Genomic DNA, 15275 nt, shown 5'->3' on the forward strand with positions numbered 1-15275 from the left:
GAAGTTTCTAGAACACAACTAAAGACCTCATGAGCATCTAACAGCCTGAAAGTACCTCATAAAGTTTAAGAAGGGAAGGATAAAGTAGATTCTAGGAAAGCCTATGTTGGTTTTCCCTACTTTAAGTAAATACCAATTACAAAAGTTCACACTAAAAAGAAGTAGAGACATTAGGGGACATTGGACTCTTTGTTTTTCAAAAGAAGTCACCAGAAGATTCCCCCACATAAGAGACTTTTTTACCAAAAAGTGGAATTTGATCTACAACAATTCATTTTCAAACATCTCTTAGGGAAAACATATACAAAGTAGGGAATATATACTGAATTTGGAGGGGAAATGAATGTTCCTAAATTGAAAATGAGATTTGTCTTCAGATTCAACTAAAGAAATCTTGAGCATTTTCCATTAAAGCACAGATAATTAGTTCACTGAACTATCCGGGAAATTCATATGTTGTAAAAGTAGAAGCCAGTTGTGGGTTATCTCTAAATGCAGTGCTTTAAATGCAAACACACTGGCCCCAGAGGCAGGAGACCTGGGATTGAGGCCAGACCCTGCTACTGTATACATGACCTTGTGTAAGTTATTTGACCTTTCTGGGCCTCATGTGTAAAATGAGAGGTTGGTCCCTTTCAGTTCTAACATTCCAGGATTACAGATAAATTTAGAAATAAGAACAACACAGCAACTTAGAAATAAGAAATATTCCCCAAGGTAAGCTTTGGAATCAGTAGAAAACAGTAGCACTGAAATATAATAAAAAGAAGAAAAATTTAACTACTAGCCAGAGTAAATATATCTCATTTAAAAATTAATGAAAAGATTTGTCATTTACAGTTGATCGGGAGAGGTAAGAACACACAGATTGATATTTCTTCATCGCCATACATACGGAGTTGAAAATGAGTTTGGGGCGACTTATACAATGAGCACAATTGCTGCGTCCGCATGCATAACATCTTATAAAATTGGACGTTAAAAAATAAAAAGCTGAACACCATGTAGGGAATAAGTTCCTATAAAGCTTGGCTTGAAGGAGAAGCTGAGAGGGGTTAACTGGTTGTTCCAGTTCAGATTTTGTTGGTGGATCTTTTGATATCAAATTCCACTACGTAGGCAAAAATCTTAAAATCAGAGCCATCGTCGAGAACAGCCACCACGGTGAAGATGGGTGTTTAAGGATCGGCAATACCAAACAAATAGAACACTTCTTCCTTTTTCCTATTCGTGAATTACAAAAAAAAAAATTAAACCCCAAACAGGCCAGATGTCCCAGCTAAGTCAAATCAAAGGCTTTGCAGGGTAAGCAAGTAGTTGATTCAGTCTGATCATTTCTTAACACCAAATAAATGTACACCAGACCAACACGACAATGTACATCACTTGGCCAGATACGGATCACTCTAATGACAGCAGAAACGACAGGAAAGGCTGGAACCATCTGGACAGTCGGAGCGCTAGGGATTCAGGGGCGTGAAGAAGTAACATCACTGGAATAAACACAACGCGCGCGCGAACACACACACACACAGACACACATCCCAGGGCTGCTGCTGCTGCTAGTTCCGAGATCACGCTCGGTTTTGGGCTCTGCTGAACAAACATATACACGCATTTCACACAACCCATTACTTATGCAAATGTATTTTTGCTACACTTATTAAAAGCGCCTCAAATATTTGTCTCTAACCATTTACTACTGTATTCCTACGTAAGTCTGTTTCAGAATATTCTAGGACTTCATTTCACGTTTAAATTATAATTCTTGTTGTCCTTTGACGAAGGCAGCTGTTTGTACCCCTTTCCCACTCTCTTGTCCTCTTAAATCGCTAATATCTTTGTGACTTATGGCTGAAACACAGGCAAAGGCTTTGGAGGGACTGCATGCCCTGGCAGAGATCTGGTCTTTCTCACACCAAGCGGAAGTGATAGCACAAAACATAAATAAGGGTAGGGGAAGCAGAGGCTTGATTTCAGTAACATTGTACCTCCAGGAAGTCTAATAATCACCACCAACACTGGGCGACCGACATCGATCAGACATTGACTGGACAGTTTCACCTTTCACGAGCAGGACACAGTCTCACAAACTCTAACTCCTTGTGTTCTTTCACTAAAATGATTCATATGACTTCTATTTGTGTCAAAATGTCACTGTACAATATGAAGAATCTCAGCCTTCTCCATGGCTTTCAGGAGCCATTTCCGAGAGCCTCTTGGTAGATGTGGTCCCTTCGTCCCTTGTCCAAGAGGACAGCTCTGGGGATCAGGACTCTATACCCAACCACCGGCAATGTAATGAAATAATTCCAGGAGACTAAGGTATTTTCTGTATTCTGGAGTTAGCTGTCAGGTAATTCGGCCTTTCCGTGGTGAAAAATACACTTTGGCAACTAATTGGTGCCTAACATTCTACAAGTAGAACTTCAATTCCTTTGGCTTAAGGCTTTTCCCCTGTTACAATGCAAGTGACCCTCAAAAAAGGTAGCATTAAGCCTTACAATGTCATAGTAAAGGACTTCATCCCTTTCCTGAGAGCATGGTTTTCTGAGTGAGGAGAACAAACGAGGAGGCACTCAGGAGAGTTGGTGCTGGGAACCAAGGTCTGGGGAACATGGACCAGAAAGAGGACAGAGAGCGTCCCAGTGGCAGGCCTCCAACTCATTCACCGTCTTGCTGAAGGGCAGCCCCTGTCTGCATCCCTACCGAAATGAGGGCTAACTTGCCACTCAGAGCAGGTTGCTTGGAAATCAACCATGTTTTCTGATCATAGTGAAGGCTCTTTGACATACAGGCATACAAATGTTGAGAGCAATGGAAAAAGAGATGGTAATAAAATATTTGGTACAACGGCAGATAGGGAGTCGTTGATGGAACCACACTTGTGCACGGATAGAAGATAAACCGATATTTATAGAGTGCAAAGTGCAGGGCTGGGACGAGGGTAAGGCATTTGCGCAGCTCCCGAGAGTGAGCGCCTTATTCACGTCACTCTGGTCCTGGCCCTGGCAGATCCAGTTAAAGTGAAAGCTTGCTACTGCATTGACACACTTGGTGAGGATGGAAGGCTGCCCTGGTGAGGACGAGAGAGCCCTAGCCATGAATTCATCTTTTCTCAGGGATGGTTTGTGAGGAAGAGGGCAGGTGCATGGGCACATCTGCGCAGACAGATAGGTACAGCGGGATTGCGAGCTGATCTGTGTCGTCTAGAGAGTTAATTAAGATGGATATCCGGTGAAATGCAATTTGTAAGCCTTGTAGAATCTCCTCCATCTTTGCACGTTCGAGGTAATGCCTTCTGACTAACTGGTCGACTTATGGTCATAAGGCTAACGCAAACTCTTTTGCTGCCTGTGGTCCCGCCTCCTCAAAGCGTACGCTATAGGCTAGGGATGCCGGTCATGGGAGTTGGGACTGAGGGACAAGTTTGGACCGGGGGGGGGGGGCGGGGCCCAGGCAAGAGATAAGGCAGGCAAAGGAGAGGAGGCACCACCAAGACTTCCTGTTGTACCAAGAATGGCTTGCTATCTCCCCTCAACATTTGAACCACAAACATGTAATGAATGCCCACCTAGAGAAAAGCACTCCTAGCTACCCACTAACCAATCCTGGGGATGACTCCCTCTACTCGTGGCTAGACTGAGGTCAGTCAGCAGAGCCTCCTGCTGCTATTGGCTGGAATCAGAGCAAGCAAGAAGGATGGAAACAACTTGAATTGGAAGCTGACCTCCTGGAGTCAACTTCACTTCACTTGTTATCGTTATTATCTACACAAGTAACAGTGGCAGGAAGAGGTTCTCTGAAAGCCTGCCTGGAGGGGCTTTCAGCCTGTCTTCTCCAGTCTTAGCAGAGTAGATGTACAAGGCAGCGAACACTGGGCTATGGGCCTCGGTGGGAGAGAGCGAGTTGGTGTTACGATAATCACGGGCGTGAGACAGGCTGACTGTTAAGAGCAGGAAAGATGGTGTTATGGTCCTCACTGACTAATGAAGTCTACAGTTTGGTGGTTTGTTTGGGATTAGGTTCCCTGCTGCAAAATATTAAAGGAATATTTCTAGTCCTTGGTGTTCCCTCTAGCCATACCATCACTACCCCAAATCCTCCTGTGCTAATGAAAACACCACTGGGCATTTGAGGGCCATAATAATGATGCAGAAGACGTTCTAAGAATCCCATATACAGGTATACAGACTGCTGCAGAGGAAAGCAAGACTCAAGGCAGTGTTAAAACATAAAGGCGTCTGGGCATTCAGCTTCAGAACGTTTTGGGAAAACCATCAGGAATAGCAAGGTGAGGGGAGAGGCAAAACCCGCTTAGAAGCAACAAATGAGAAGCTTCCAGAAAAACCAGCAGATGTAACAAATCCTATACTATGTGAGTCTCGTATTCGGCTTGAGTTCAGCCGTTCAAAGTGGTTCCCAAGGAGAAGGCCCTGGCAGCATTTCACTTTTGTTAGACCAAGGCACAAACACCCCTTCATTTCCCTACAGAGGAAAATGTTTCCGTCTTTTGGAATTCTGAGGCTGGGGCAGACCAAGCGTGGCATCCGTATATAAATTCAGGCCAGGAATTTTATGTCAGGCAACCCCTCTGAAATTTGATCAGGACCTTCAAACCAAATAGTTGGGATGCTTTTGAAAGCAACTGGGTACTCACTGCTTATTATTTTAAGCAGCCTCTGCCTAAACCAAGGGCAAGTGCAGATTGTGAAGAAGTTGGTGAGCCTGCCCTGTACTCAGAAGTCTAGAATTCAGAACTGTACCAACCAGGGCCTAGGCCTAAGGCTTCTAAGCGAGAGGCCCAAGTCTCCTCAGCTCTCAGTGTAGATTTTCAGCTGCTCAGTCTGCTAGAGTGTGGGCAGTGGAGCTAAGAGCTTGCTTCTCATTGGTGAGCGAGGCGGCCTATTGAAATCAAGAACTGTTTGTCTCTGGGGCAGTTTCTGCATCCTCCAGGAGGTTGGCCAATGAATCCGTTTGAGGGTTGGGGGGGGATGGCGGTGGTGAAGGAGGAAGGGGTCCAGGAACCAGGCTACAATTTCATTTGACTTTGCTTTTCCCTTCTTGGGAACATGGACAATTAACCCTCCATTAATGGTCAGCCAGTTTTTGTTTAATGCGTTGTCTGTTTTTTTCCCCCAAACTCCCAGCAACCAGACGTATGAAAATCAAATGAATCACTCCCCTTGCCCTGTTTAGAAAATTCAACTGACAAGTGCCTATAAGCTTGTGTGTGTGTTGGGGGGGGGTGTCACAGGGATTGTTCTGGGGCTCTGTCAGCATCCTATTTCCTCCAACCCCTCTACTCCCCCACAGCATAGTTAATTGAAAGTTGGTCACATGGTGGAACATAAATGGCAAAAAAAAAAAAATGATAGCCCTTTTTTTGGCGTTATGGGCCACAGCAACTTGCAAGGCAGCCTTTTAGGTTTGGGATATATCCTTTTTAGTCCATACATTCTTAGTTTTGGAACAGAGTAAGACTTCCTTTAACCAGAACAAAAGCAACCACACACCACAGTCTAAACTGAATGGAGGTGGACAAGTTACACTTACTTTCTCTCCTCCTTGAGACTTTGATGACGCTGTTCCTTCAGCTAATTACTTCCTGTAATGAAGGTTATATGCAAATGAAACGAGGGTTCTTAGAATGCAGCATAAGCTGGGCACTGATCCTAGCTATCCTTGTTGACAGACACTTGAAGAATCTCAAGGCGCACGCGCGAGTCGCCTTGGCTGGATCTGAGAGAACGCATGGCTGCCTCTTTTGGTGGCTGAACTTGGTTCACCCAAAGCAACTCAGTCCTGTCTTTTCCTAGCTAAAGGGGTGGGGGGAGGGGCTACAGGTTCATCGAAACTCGTCACCCTGTTCTCCGCATAGACAATCAAACTGAAAAAGGCATGAATTTCAAGACAGAGTCACGTTCATATTTTGCGTGACAAAAGCCAGCCAATCAACCCCATGCCGAAATAAGTGTACACTCCCAAACCTCTCTGGGGGGCGGGGTGCAGTGAGCTAGACTGTGGTTGAAGAGGCCTCAGAGTCTTTCTGCTTCTCTACACGGGGCCAGCAAGGCCTTGCCCAAAAAGTGAATCATTGGCAACGGCACCCCACGACCCCCAGCTTTGGCAGCGCCGGTCGGCCCTCACACTGTGCTCCTCGGTGACAGAAGTCAGGGACGGAGCAGCTCGGTCAGTGACCGAAAAGATGGCGCAGGTGCTCTTGTGCCTCAGAATTTCTCCTCAGGGCACAGCACTGGGGGGAAAGAAGGAGAAAATTGGTAGTCAGTAACGGCAAGATTATTAAGTGTGAAAATGCAAAACGTCCGAAGGTGATTAAAGTGCCTGATGATTTTAGCTCTAGGTCTAGTGGCCTCTCTCCTGCGGTCCAGAGGGTGAATGGATGGAAAAGACATGTAGGCTCTTCTGTTATTTCCATGACTCCTTTCTAAAACCCTTTCTCTTCCCCTTCGTCTACTCAAGTTTAGTGACTAAACCCTGTTTGCTGAACCCTGGCCTTAGGTACTGGGGTTATCGGTGGTTTCGTAGTCTTTTGAAAATTGTGCAATAATTCTCCGAGCCAGTGGGTTAGTGGTCTTCAGCAGTTCGGCTGCTGAGGGCCGGGACTTTGGGGTTGCCTTGCTCCCCTTTTTCTGTAGCAAGGCCTTGAATTCGTCATTTCTGCCAGCATCCAGGTTAGCACTGCCGCTTGACCCCGCAGAGGCAGCTGACTCACTGACTGGAGAATCAGCTGGATTCTTCCCTGGTGAATGGGAGCTTGGTCTGCTGCCGCCTGCAAAGGTCTCCCCAGGCTCTTTCCAGCCAAGCAGCTTTCTTTTGGACCTAAATAAGAAAAAGTTTGCTTTGAGCGAATTCAACGTGGCAGATGTTTCCTAATGCCTCATATAACTTCACAAAGGCCAGTGACATGATCTGGAAGCTTCTACACAGCAGCCTCGTGAGTTGTTGCACTGACCAGCTTTCTCCCTCTCTCCCTCTCTCTCTCTCACTGCCAAGTCCTCAGAGTCCCCTGTCTGGCTCCCTGGCTGTACCCTCCTTTCAGTGCCCACAGCTGGAGGGCCTGCAGGGTTCTGGGACCGAGGAAGAATTTAAGGAGTCAAGGCTATTTGCTCAGTGACTCTGACTCAAGACAGCCTGAGGGAACTGATGCTCCTGCACCTCTGGGAACTGGGATCTTTCTAGTTTTTCTCACCACCAAGCCCCTGCTCTTTGCCCTTGTCCAAGAACAGAGGGTCCCCATCCGGTCCCCCTTCACCTCCGTTCCTGCTCTGATACCCGGCTCGGTGCCCCACTGCACTTCTCCTTTTAAATTATTTTTTATTGACACAGAATGTATTATTTGCTTCAGGGGTACAGGTCTGGGATTCATCCATCTTACACAATTCACAGCGCTCATCACAGCACATACCCTCCCCAGTGTCCATCACCCAGCCACCCCATCCCCACAGCACTTCTTGCTAAGATTTGTTTGGTACAACGAAGGCTGTGAAGGGTTAAATGTCTCTGTCTGTAGACAGAGCTGCGAGAGAGCAGATGGAGCCACAATAGGCCGTGCTGTTGCTAGGAGACGAGAGGCCTCTCACTCGGCACCTGGTCCTCCCTTCCCAGGCCCCTCCTCCACTTCACCCAAAGATGTCAGCAAATTGCATCTGTGAGGCCTCAGACCGCCATTGCCACATGTGGGTATCTGAACTTAGTCTCCAGCTTTCAGTGCTCATGGCTGCTTAGAGGTCTCAACAGGGTAGGCATTTCCAATAAGAATTAAGAAAATGGGTCTCTACCTGTGTATCACAGTAAACAAATCTTCCGTTGTGCGTGAAGCCACAAACACGTCATCGTCATCTTCGGCGATCCATTCGGCTGTTTTATCACTAATGACACTTTTTTCTACAGTGCTCGGTTCCACAGAGCTCCCTAGGCATAAGAACCAGAAGGAATTAAATACTTAGACCACAAGAGTTAGGACAAAGCACATTCTCATATGAATCTCATTCGATGTTTAAAGCAACTCCAAAAGGGCTGTTGGGCAGAGACCCTCAATGTCTCCATTTCGCTGAGGAACATGATGTTCCAGAGGTTAGTGTTTGGCCAAGGTGGCCTGACCGGTGAAGATCAGCATGGGTCCTTGTTTTCTCATGCCTTTTCCATTACAACAGGTTCCCTGAGCATTCTCTTGCTTTGAATGCATCATTTTTCAAAAATCAAGAAGCTGAGAGTAATCTAAAGCAATGATTCAAGCAGTAGGTGGGAGTAGGACCGAGCTGAATCTCAGAGGAGCCTGTGGAGTTTGACAAAGCATAATCTAAAATTACCTGTGGCTTTGACTTGTTTGCCTGTTCTAGTCTGTGTGATTTAACTTGTGCTGAAAGCCCAAATCAATTACAAAAGGTCGTAAGATTTTTTTTTTTTAATTTTACTTATTTATCTGAGAGAGCGAGCAAGCATGGGGGTAGGAACAGAGGCAGATAGAGGGGGACAAGCAGACTCTGCGCTGAGCAAGGAGCCCGATGATGCAATGTGGGGCTTGATCCCAGCACCCCGACCTCTCAGGATCATGACCCGAACAGAAACCAAGAGTTGGACGCCTAACTGACGAGCCACCCAGGCGCCCCAGGAAGGTGATAAGATTTTGATGTTTGGTATTAAGGGTTCAAAAAAAGGATGAGAAACACGGATGGGTGTGGAAGACAATCTATTAAGTGAAATAGGCAGTCCACAAAAGACCAGTGCGATGTGATTCCACTTACATGAGCTCCCTAGAGAGAGTCAGATTCATAGAGACAGAAAGTAGAAGAATGGTTGCCAGGGGCTAGGGGGAGGGAAGAGTGGTGAGTTATTGTTTAGTGCGTACAGACTTCAGTGTTGCAAGATGAAGAGCGCTCTGGAGAGGGAGGGCGGTCATGGTGGCCCAACATCGAGAATGCTTAAAACGTGGTGAAGATGGTAAATTTCAAGTCATGTGTATTTGACCACAACTGAAACAAAAAGGGGACATGAAACAACGACCCCAGAAAAGGATGAGAAAGATTATCTAGCCTAGTCTTATTGTCCTGGGAAGCGCCAGCCTCAAAGAATCCAAGCAAGTGAGCTCCCTTTCCTTTAGAAAGCACTAAGAAACGGTGCCGCTGGAAACCTATGCCATTGTTTTCAGAGGCCTGCGAGTCGGCAGTGGCACCGGATCGCAGTCTGGGAGCGTACTGAGTCCTGTGCGTGAAACTGAAATGAGTGTGGCTAGCGAAAAGTGCTGTCCAGTGAGGCAGAGAGAGAGTTCCCAGGGCGGGGGATGTGCGCCTGACCAGGCAGATGGATTCCTAAGGTCCTAGGGTGCGAAGACCTAGTTTGATTGTATTCTCTCAGTCCTGGGGGTTCCAGGGTGGACTGGCCCAAACTGGGCCTTGGAGATCCACCCCTTCCTGGGTCACTCCTGATCCCAAGGGCTAGTGAGGTCTCTTTGGAAGAACTCTAACCCTCAAGAGATGCCTCCTACTGACCCACTTGTCCGGGACTCAGGATCATTACTGGGGGCAGGGACATTTGCTTCTGTCTTTGGCACTCTGTGCTCACTCTCATCTTGCCTGGGATTGAAAGGAAAAGCCAGCAGTTTACTAACCTAGAGGACTGGCCTCCCTTTCACCTTCAGCCAGCAGTGGTGAAGTCGTCCTCGTACCAGGGGACTGCAGGTGGTCACTGGTGGGGGGATCCTTGGCCTCTTCCTGCAGGGTGATGATGGGGCTGAGAGGCAGCCTCAGCTCGGCCCCGTATGCCTCCATATGAGCTGTGGGTGAGGTGAGAGGCAGGTACAGCACGCTGGGCTTTTTGGGAACGGGAGGTGGGATCTTGCCTTTCTTTCTCTCCACTTCCTCCTGGCTCTGGAGGCTGATTCTTTCAGGCAGGGCTCTCCCCTTGGGGCCCCCGTCCTCCATCATGCCCTGGGGAGGTTGCTGTGTTCCTGAGAAGAAAGCACCAGAGGAACTGGCAAAAGGTGTGAGAGCGAGAGAGGAGGGTGCTGGCGTCTCCCTGGGGCTTCTGCCCTCGGGGAAGCTGGAGGGCTTTGGTTTCCGCACCACCGTGTAGATGTCTGGAGGGAGTGGCCGCGTGGGTTGAGCTGAGCTCTTGGGAGTCATAGCCAAGGTTGGCGAGATGAGTGGGCACTCCTCGGGGACGGATGGTGGCTTGTGGACCAAGCTCGGAGGCCTTCGGGCCACGGGGGGCTTCTCGGCTATGGGAGGTTTCATCTTCCTCTCGGGCAAGGTGAAGACTTCCGCGGCTGGGTCCTCAGCATAGTCAGGGCTCTCCATGTCATCTTCCGGCTCAGACTTGCTGACAGACCTCAGACGCACGGAACGGAGGTCCGACTGAGTGACCATGGGCATAACGGGCTGGTTGGGGCTCGTCTTCTGGGCCAGCTTGGCCCCAAAATTGGTATCTGAGTGATGCCGGCTCACCTTGGTTTTGCCTCGAATGGAGATGTTCATCCCAGACAGATCCAGGTTGGTCGAAGAGGTGAGCGGCAGGTCAAACGACAGCCGTGACTTGGACATTTTCTCCATCGGCGAGGTTGGGGGGAGCGACGACTTCCTCTCAGGGACCACCGGACGCACCCGGACGCCGCCACTCAGAGGTGGCAGGTGGCCCAGGGTCAATGACAGGGACACAGTGGGCGTCGGGGTCTCTGACTGGCTGGAGTAGCCACTGGAGGGTGACATCAGCCCAGTGGGCCTTCCAGGGGAGGATACTTCCCTGGCCTCTACCTCGATGGAGAGCTGAGATGGTGTCGTGGCTCTGGACGTGGAAGGGGAGGCGAGAGACTCTGAGCTGCCCTGAACTTGGCTGCACTCGATGACTGTGGTGCCAGTGGCAGTGCTGGAGCTAGACAAGGACTGGTAGGTGTCACCAGACTTCCAGTCAGTGAGATACCAGTGGTGGGAGAATTGTGGACCTTCCGGATCTTTGAAAGTTGGCGCAGCTGGGTGACCCTGAGCATCGGGGTGGGACGAGTGACGTCCTTGGTGTTCCAAGGACAGGCAGAGGCTCCTGGGCCTCTGGTCCTTGGGCAGTGCTGACCCACCTTCTGGCAAGAGGGCCAGCTCATCTTTGACCAGCGAGACGCTGCGCATGGGTGGGGAAGGCTTCTTCTTGGCCTTCCTGAGCGAGATACTCTTGGATCTCTGCCTTCTGTGCTGGGCCTCCTGCTGGGCGCTGAGGGAGGCGATGTTGTCGGCACTGTTACTGCCCTCAGAACTCGTACTGGCACAAGGCAGGGCACAGGCCTCGCTGGCCTTCTGCTCCTCCTCGTAGGTCGCCTCCACAGTGCCCGAGTCTGTGGGCACAGACAGCGACCGCTCCCGGAACCTGCTGGCCCCCGGTGGGCCCGTCTCCAGCCTCGAGGTACCACTAGTGAGAAGGCCTATCTTGGAGGGTCGCTCGGACGCTTGCCATCGTCGAGAAGGGTGCTCGGAGTAGGCAGCCGACCCGCTGCATCCTGCCGGGTTATCACGAGTGACCAAGAGGGCAGCGGCCTCCTTAGGAACCGGAGGGGGCAGCGAGTGCAGAGAGACCCAAGCATTGCCTGAGGAAGGATTTATTCCGTGTTCGCCGACTCGACTGCTCTGGCTGGCGGTGCTTGGAGTCATGTAGGTAAGAGTATCTCCCTTCCAGGAAGCAGAGAACGTCGATTCTGTTGGCCCGTTGCAAGAACTGGGGACGCTGTACACCATTCCCACGCTCTCCATGCCAGGGCAGTTTGTGGCACTGCACACCTGGAGAGGTTCTTCTGGCTCACTAGAAGGACTCCTTAGTATTGGGGAGGTGAGATTTGGGAACTGAGCTTCCTGGCCAACTGCAACTCTTCCATGCACACCTTCTGGGGCGGAATGACTGGGCCTGATGTCCGAGGTGGTGGCGCGGGCCACGCTGCCTGCCAGCCTGCTGCTGTGACCTGGAGAAGGTAAACACAGAGAGTGAGTCCTGCCGCCGGGGATCCCCCTCGAGGTCGTCCTCTCGAGACAGGAGCACCAAAGCTTTGCCAAGAAGCATCTGCCAACAGCTTGGTCGGGATTCCTTGGTTCTTCCTCTCCCTAGATGAGGATGCTGGGGAAGTTGGGTCCTTGCCCATCACCACACAGTGAGTCACGGGGTGCCTGCCCTTGAATTATCCAGGAGCCTGCCAAGGCCTTGCTGGCTTTAATTATTCCTTTTGGGAGCTCAAATGGCATGTGGGGCTACCTGGGGCTTTCCCCCACCCCCTGAAGCTTTCGGCCCAGGCTCACGAACCGTCCCAGATCTCAGTGCTCACTCTCTCCTGAGACGAGAGTAGGGGCTGTGGAATTGCCAAAGGACAGTGTGTGGGACTTGCAGCCCTGGCAATGAACCTGGAGTAGGCCACAGCTGGCAAGTTCAGAGCCTGGTTGCATTTTTGGCACCTGGCACTTTCTAGCTTTACCCCTACACAAAAGAGTTAGGGTGACCACAGATGCAGGGAAACCACTGCGATGTCCAAAGTCCCCAAAGATGTTCTCATCTACAACAATCATTACTGTCACATCATTGCCGCTCCTATGACTATAATAAATGTATAAGAGCAGCCACCATTTGCTCGACACCCACCATGTAGCAGGCACATGGCAGGCCGATTACATGTAACAGCTCTAATCCGCGTGACGGCTCCGCCAGCTTGGTATTACTGTACAGACGAAGGCGCTGAGGCTCAGAGGGGTTTTGAAGATTGGACAAGGCCTCATGGTTTTATTAAGTGGAGAGGCCGGGACTCGCATCCATATCTCTCTGGTCTGCACCCCTTGGCTGCCTTCCATTTAGTGGCAGTAATGCTCTGTTAAGAGAATGCTTTTTGCAGTGGTTCCTGCCTTGATCCATCTGCCTAAACCTGACACATGTGCCTCTATTCCATGTAGAATGGGAGGCAATAAATTAATGAATTTACCAGTCTGGGAGGCCTGTTTTCCATATTCAGTTGATGCCCTTGACAAAGGGCCCTTGGTTATCCTTAATTACAACATCTGCTTTTTTTTTAGGACATCCAAAGCCCCCCAACCCCCCACCCCTCACACACACACACACACACACACACACACACACACACACACACACGCTGAATTACTCCTGGGTGGCAGGGCTGGTGGAAGGGAAAAGGGGAAAGGTCTGGGGCATCAGCTGTGATGGGGTCACCTTGGTCTCGCTGGGAAAAGTTAGAGAATCCAATAATGGTCCGCCTCCGCCTCAGGGTGGATTTGGGGTTCACGGCTGTCTCTGTGTTAAACAACGAGTGTCGCAAACTTGCATGTTTATCAAACTGCTTCCCTGTAGCCAAAATAAAGACACTTGGGTGCATCCTGGTTTCTGTTTACAGCGCAGTGGAAATCGGTCTGAGGCACACAGGAGGGGTGATGGCGGTAGCATGAACAGAGAGCATGAGCAGAGCACCAACTGAGCAGCTTTTGAAACCCTCGGACCTCAACCTCATCAAGGACACTTAAATCTCTGGCTGTAGGGCCCCGGCAGGAGCATTTTTCTGGAACTTCCCGGGCGACTGATCATTTAGATGTACAGCCCGGGGTGAGAACCACAGGTGTAGAGAGACAGGTTGAGACTAGATGTTGCTTGATTGTAATCGTTTCTCAAAGAAAGCCTTTGTATGGGCCAGTAAGGACAGGGCCTCCAAAAAGCTGCCCCACTCGCCCCCCCACCAGCCAGGAAGCTGCCCGATAGGCTGTCCTCCAGTCACCTGATCACATCTTATCAGTGTTCACTCCTGTGTAGTGATTGAGATCTATTTCTCCTGAAACCCGGGGTCAGTCTTTTCTCCAGGGGAATTGCTGGGGCAGGGGTGGGGTGAGGCACACTGCTCCTCGCCCCCTGCCCCCCGTGCTGTCCCTCATTCCGCTGCGGCAGCAGCAGCGGGCTCACCAGACCCCGCCCTCTCAGCCCCATGGCTGCATTTGTACCCACTGCCCGCCCTGCCCCCAGCAAGCGGCTCTGCGGGCAAAACTCAGGGCCAGGCTCATTGAGAGTGAGGTGGAAGTTGAGAGACAAAGTGCCCGCCTTCCCTTCATGAGTCTCTCTTCCAGGCCTTCACTCCCCTTGGCACATCTCCCTAGTCTCTGGGCTCTGCCTCTGATTTGCCTGCCAAGAGGATGCTGGGGGTGCCCGATGACCCCATATTCAGGGAGTGCTACCACACAGGGCCAGACCTGCCCTCATGGCCTTCAGCAGCTTTCTCCAGCATACCACGGACCAGTGCTGGCTTCCAGGGGGCCTCTGGTCCCTTCAAGTTAGGAGGGTTTCCCGTCATCAGGTCACTGGCCCTAGCTCCTTCTGACATGACTGACCCTCCTCCTCTTCCACGTACAGCTGGTGGAATGTGGAACATGAGTTAATAATGGGCATGGTCTAGGGTGCCCTGGGCTCCCAAAGCCACAGCCAGCTGAGCCGCATTTGCCTTGGTCTCTTTCCATTACTTCCCTTCTCAAACACTTGTTGCACAAGGTGAAGACGCCCACCTCCCTGGCAGACCGAGTGGCTACTGAACGTTCCCCGAGGCCCTGGCTCTGTGGCCCGGGTGGGAGCCTCCCTTTGAATGCCAGCACCACAAACCTCCCACTTCCACTCCGACTCCTATCTGTGTGCTACAAACCTTGCCTCCGGCACAAATTCTCTCTTGCCAAACCAAACCTAACTCACAAACTTGAAGTTACCATGGACATTCCGAAGAGCACACGCGTTCACAGAGTCCTAGCGTTTTCTGTTAAGAGGAATTTGCTATCAAATGGGCTCGGTTAGTGTGGCAGTGCCAGGAGAGAGTGAAGAAAGAGCAGCCAGAGACCCCTCGCCTGCATGCCTCCATTGCCCCCCTCTCCCCGCGAGAGCCATGACCTTGACAGTTCAGGGTGAGCCAGCAGCAGAGAAAAGTCTCGCTCCCTCCCCCAGTCCCCAGTGCATTTGGAGAGGATGGTCCGTAGTTGGCATGGAGGGAAGCAAACGGAGGTGGTGCTGATCGACTCTACCGGAGATGTTGATGGGCACAATGTCAGAGTGCGTGGAGCAAGGCTGAAGCCACCGCTTTTCCTCTAGGATGGGCAGAGGGGAGGGGCTATTCCAGGCAGCTTGCTTGTCGGCTGTGGTCAACAGGCTCAGGGAGGCCTCAGAGGCCCTCACACCCTGGGTGGTGGTCTCATCCTCGCTCAGCTGCCATTTTGTAGGCTGTTGGGAAAGAAGGTGATGGGAAGGGTGTGCTCCAG

The 15275-nt window shown here is 50.5% G+C and overlaps 1 protein-coding gene across 6 annotated transcripts in view; it reads right to left on the bottom strand.

Moving 5' to 3' along the window:
* Positions 1-5902: 5902 nt before the first annotated feature.
* Positions 5903-15275, bottom strand: part of NHSL2 (NHS like 2) — an 81029-nt gene continuing 71656 nt past the window's right edge. For 2 of the 6 annotated variants that reach the window (XM_032848818.1, XM_032848817.1), the window contains 5 exons: positions 15042-15237; positions 13207-13338; positions 9632-11959; positions 7803-7935; positions 5903-6843 (listed from right to left, as the gene is read on the bottom strand). In XM_032848818.1, coding sequence (XP_032704709.1) covers positions 6519-6843; positions 7803-7935; positions 9632-11959; positions 13207-13338; positions 15042-15237 — 3114 coding nt within the window. In that variant the 3' untranslated portion in view covers positions 5903-6518. Of the gene's footprint in view, positions 6844-7802; positions 7936-9626; positions 11960-13206; positions 13339-15041; positions 15238-15275 lie in introns of those variants that run through there. The other 4 variants (XM_032848821.1, XM_032848822.1, XM_032848819.1 and 1 more) reach the window with 3 other exon arrangements.

This window comes from Lontra canadensis, unplaced genomic scaffold, assembly GCF_010015895.1.
Source record: "Lontra canadensis isolate GAN:19392208 unplaced genomic scaffold, GSC_riverotter_1.0 scaffold210, whole genome shotgun sequence".
Lineage (NCBI taxonomy): Eukaryota > Metazoa > Chordata > Mammalia > Carnivora > Mustelidae > Lontra > Lontra canadensis.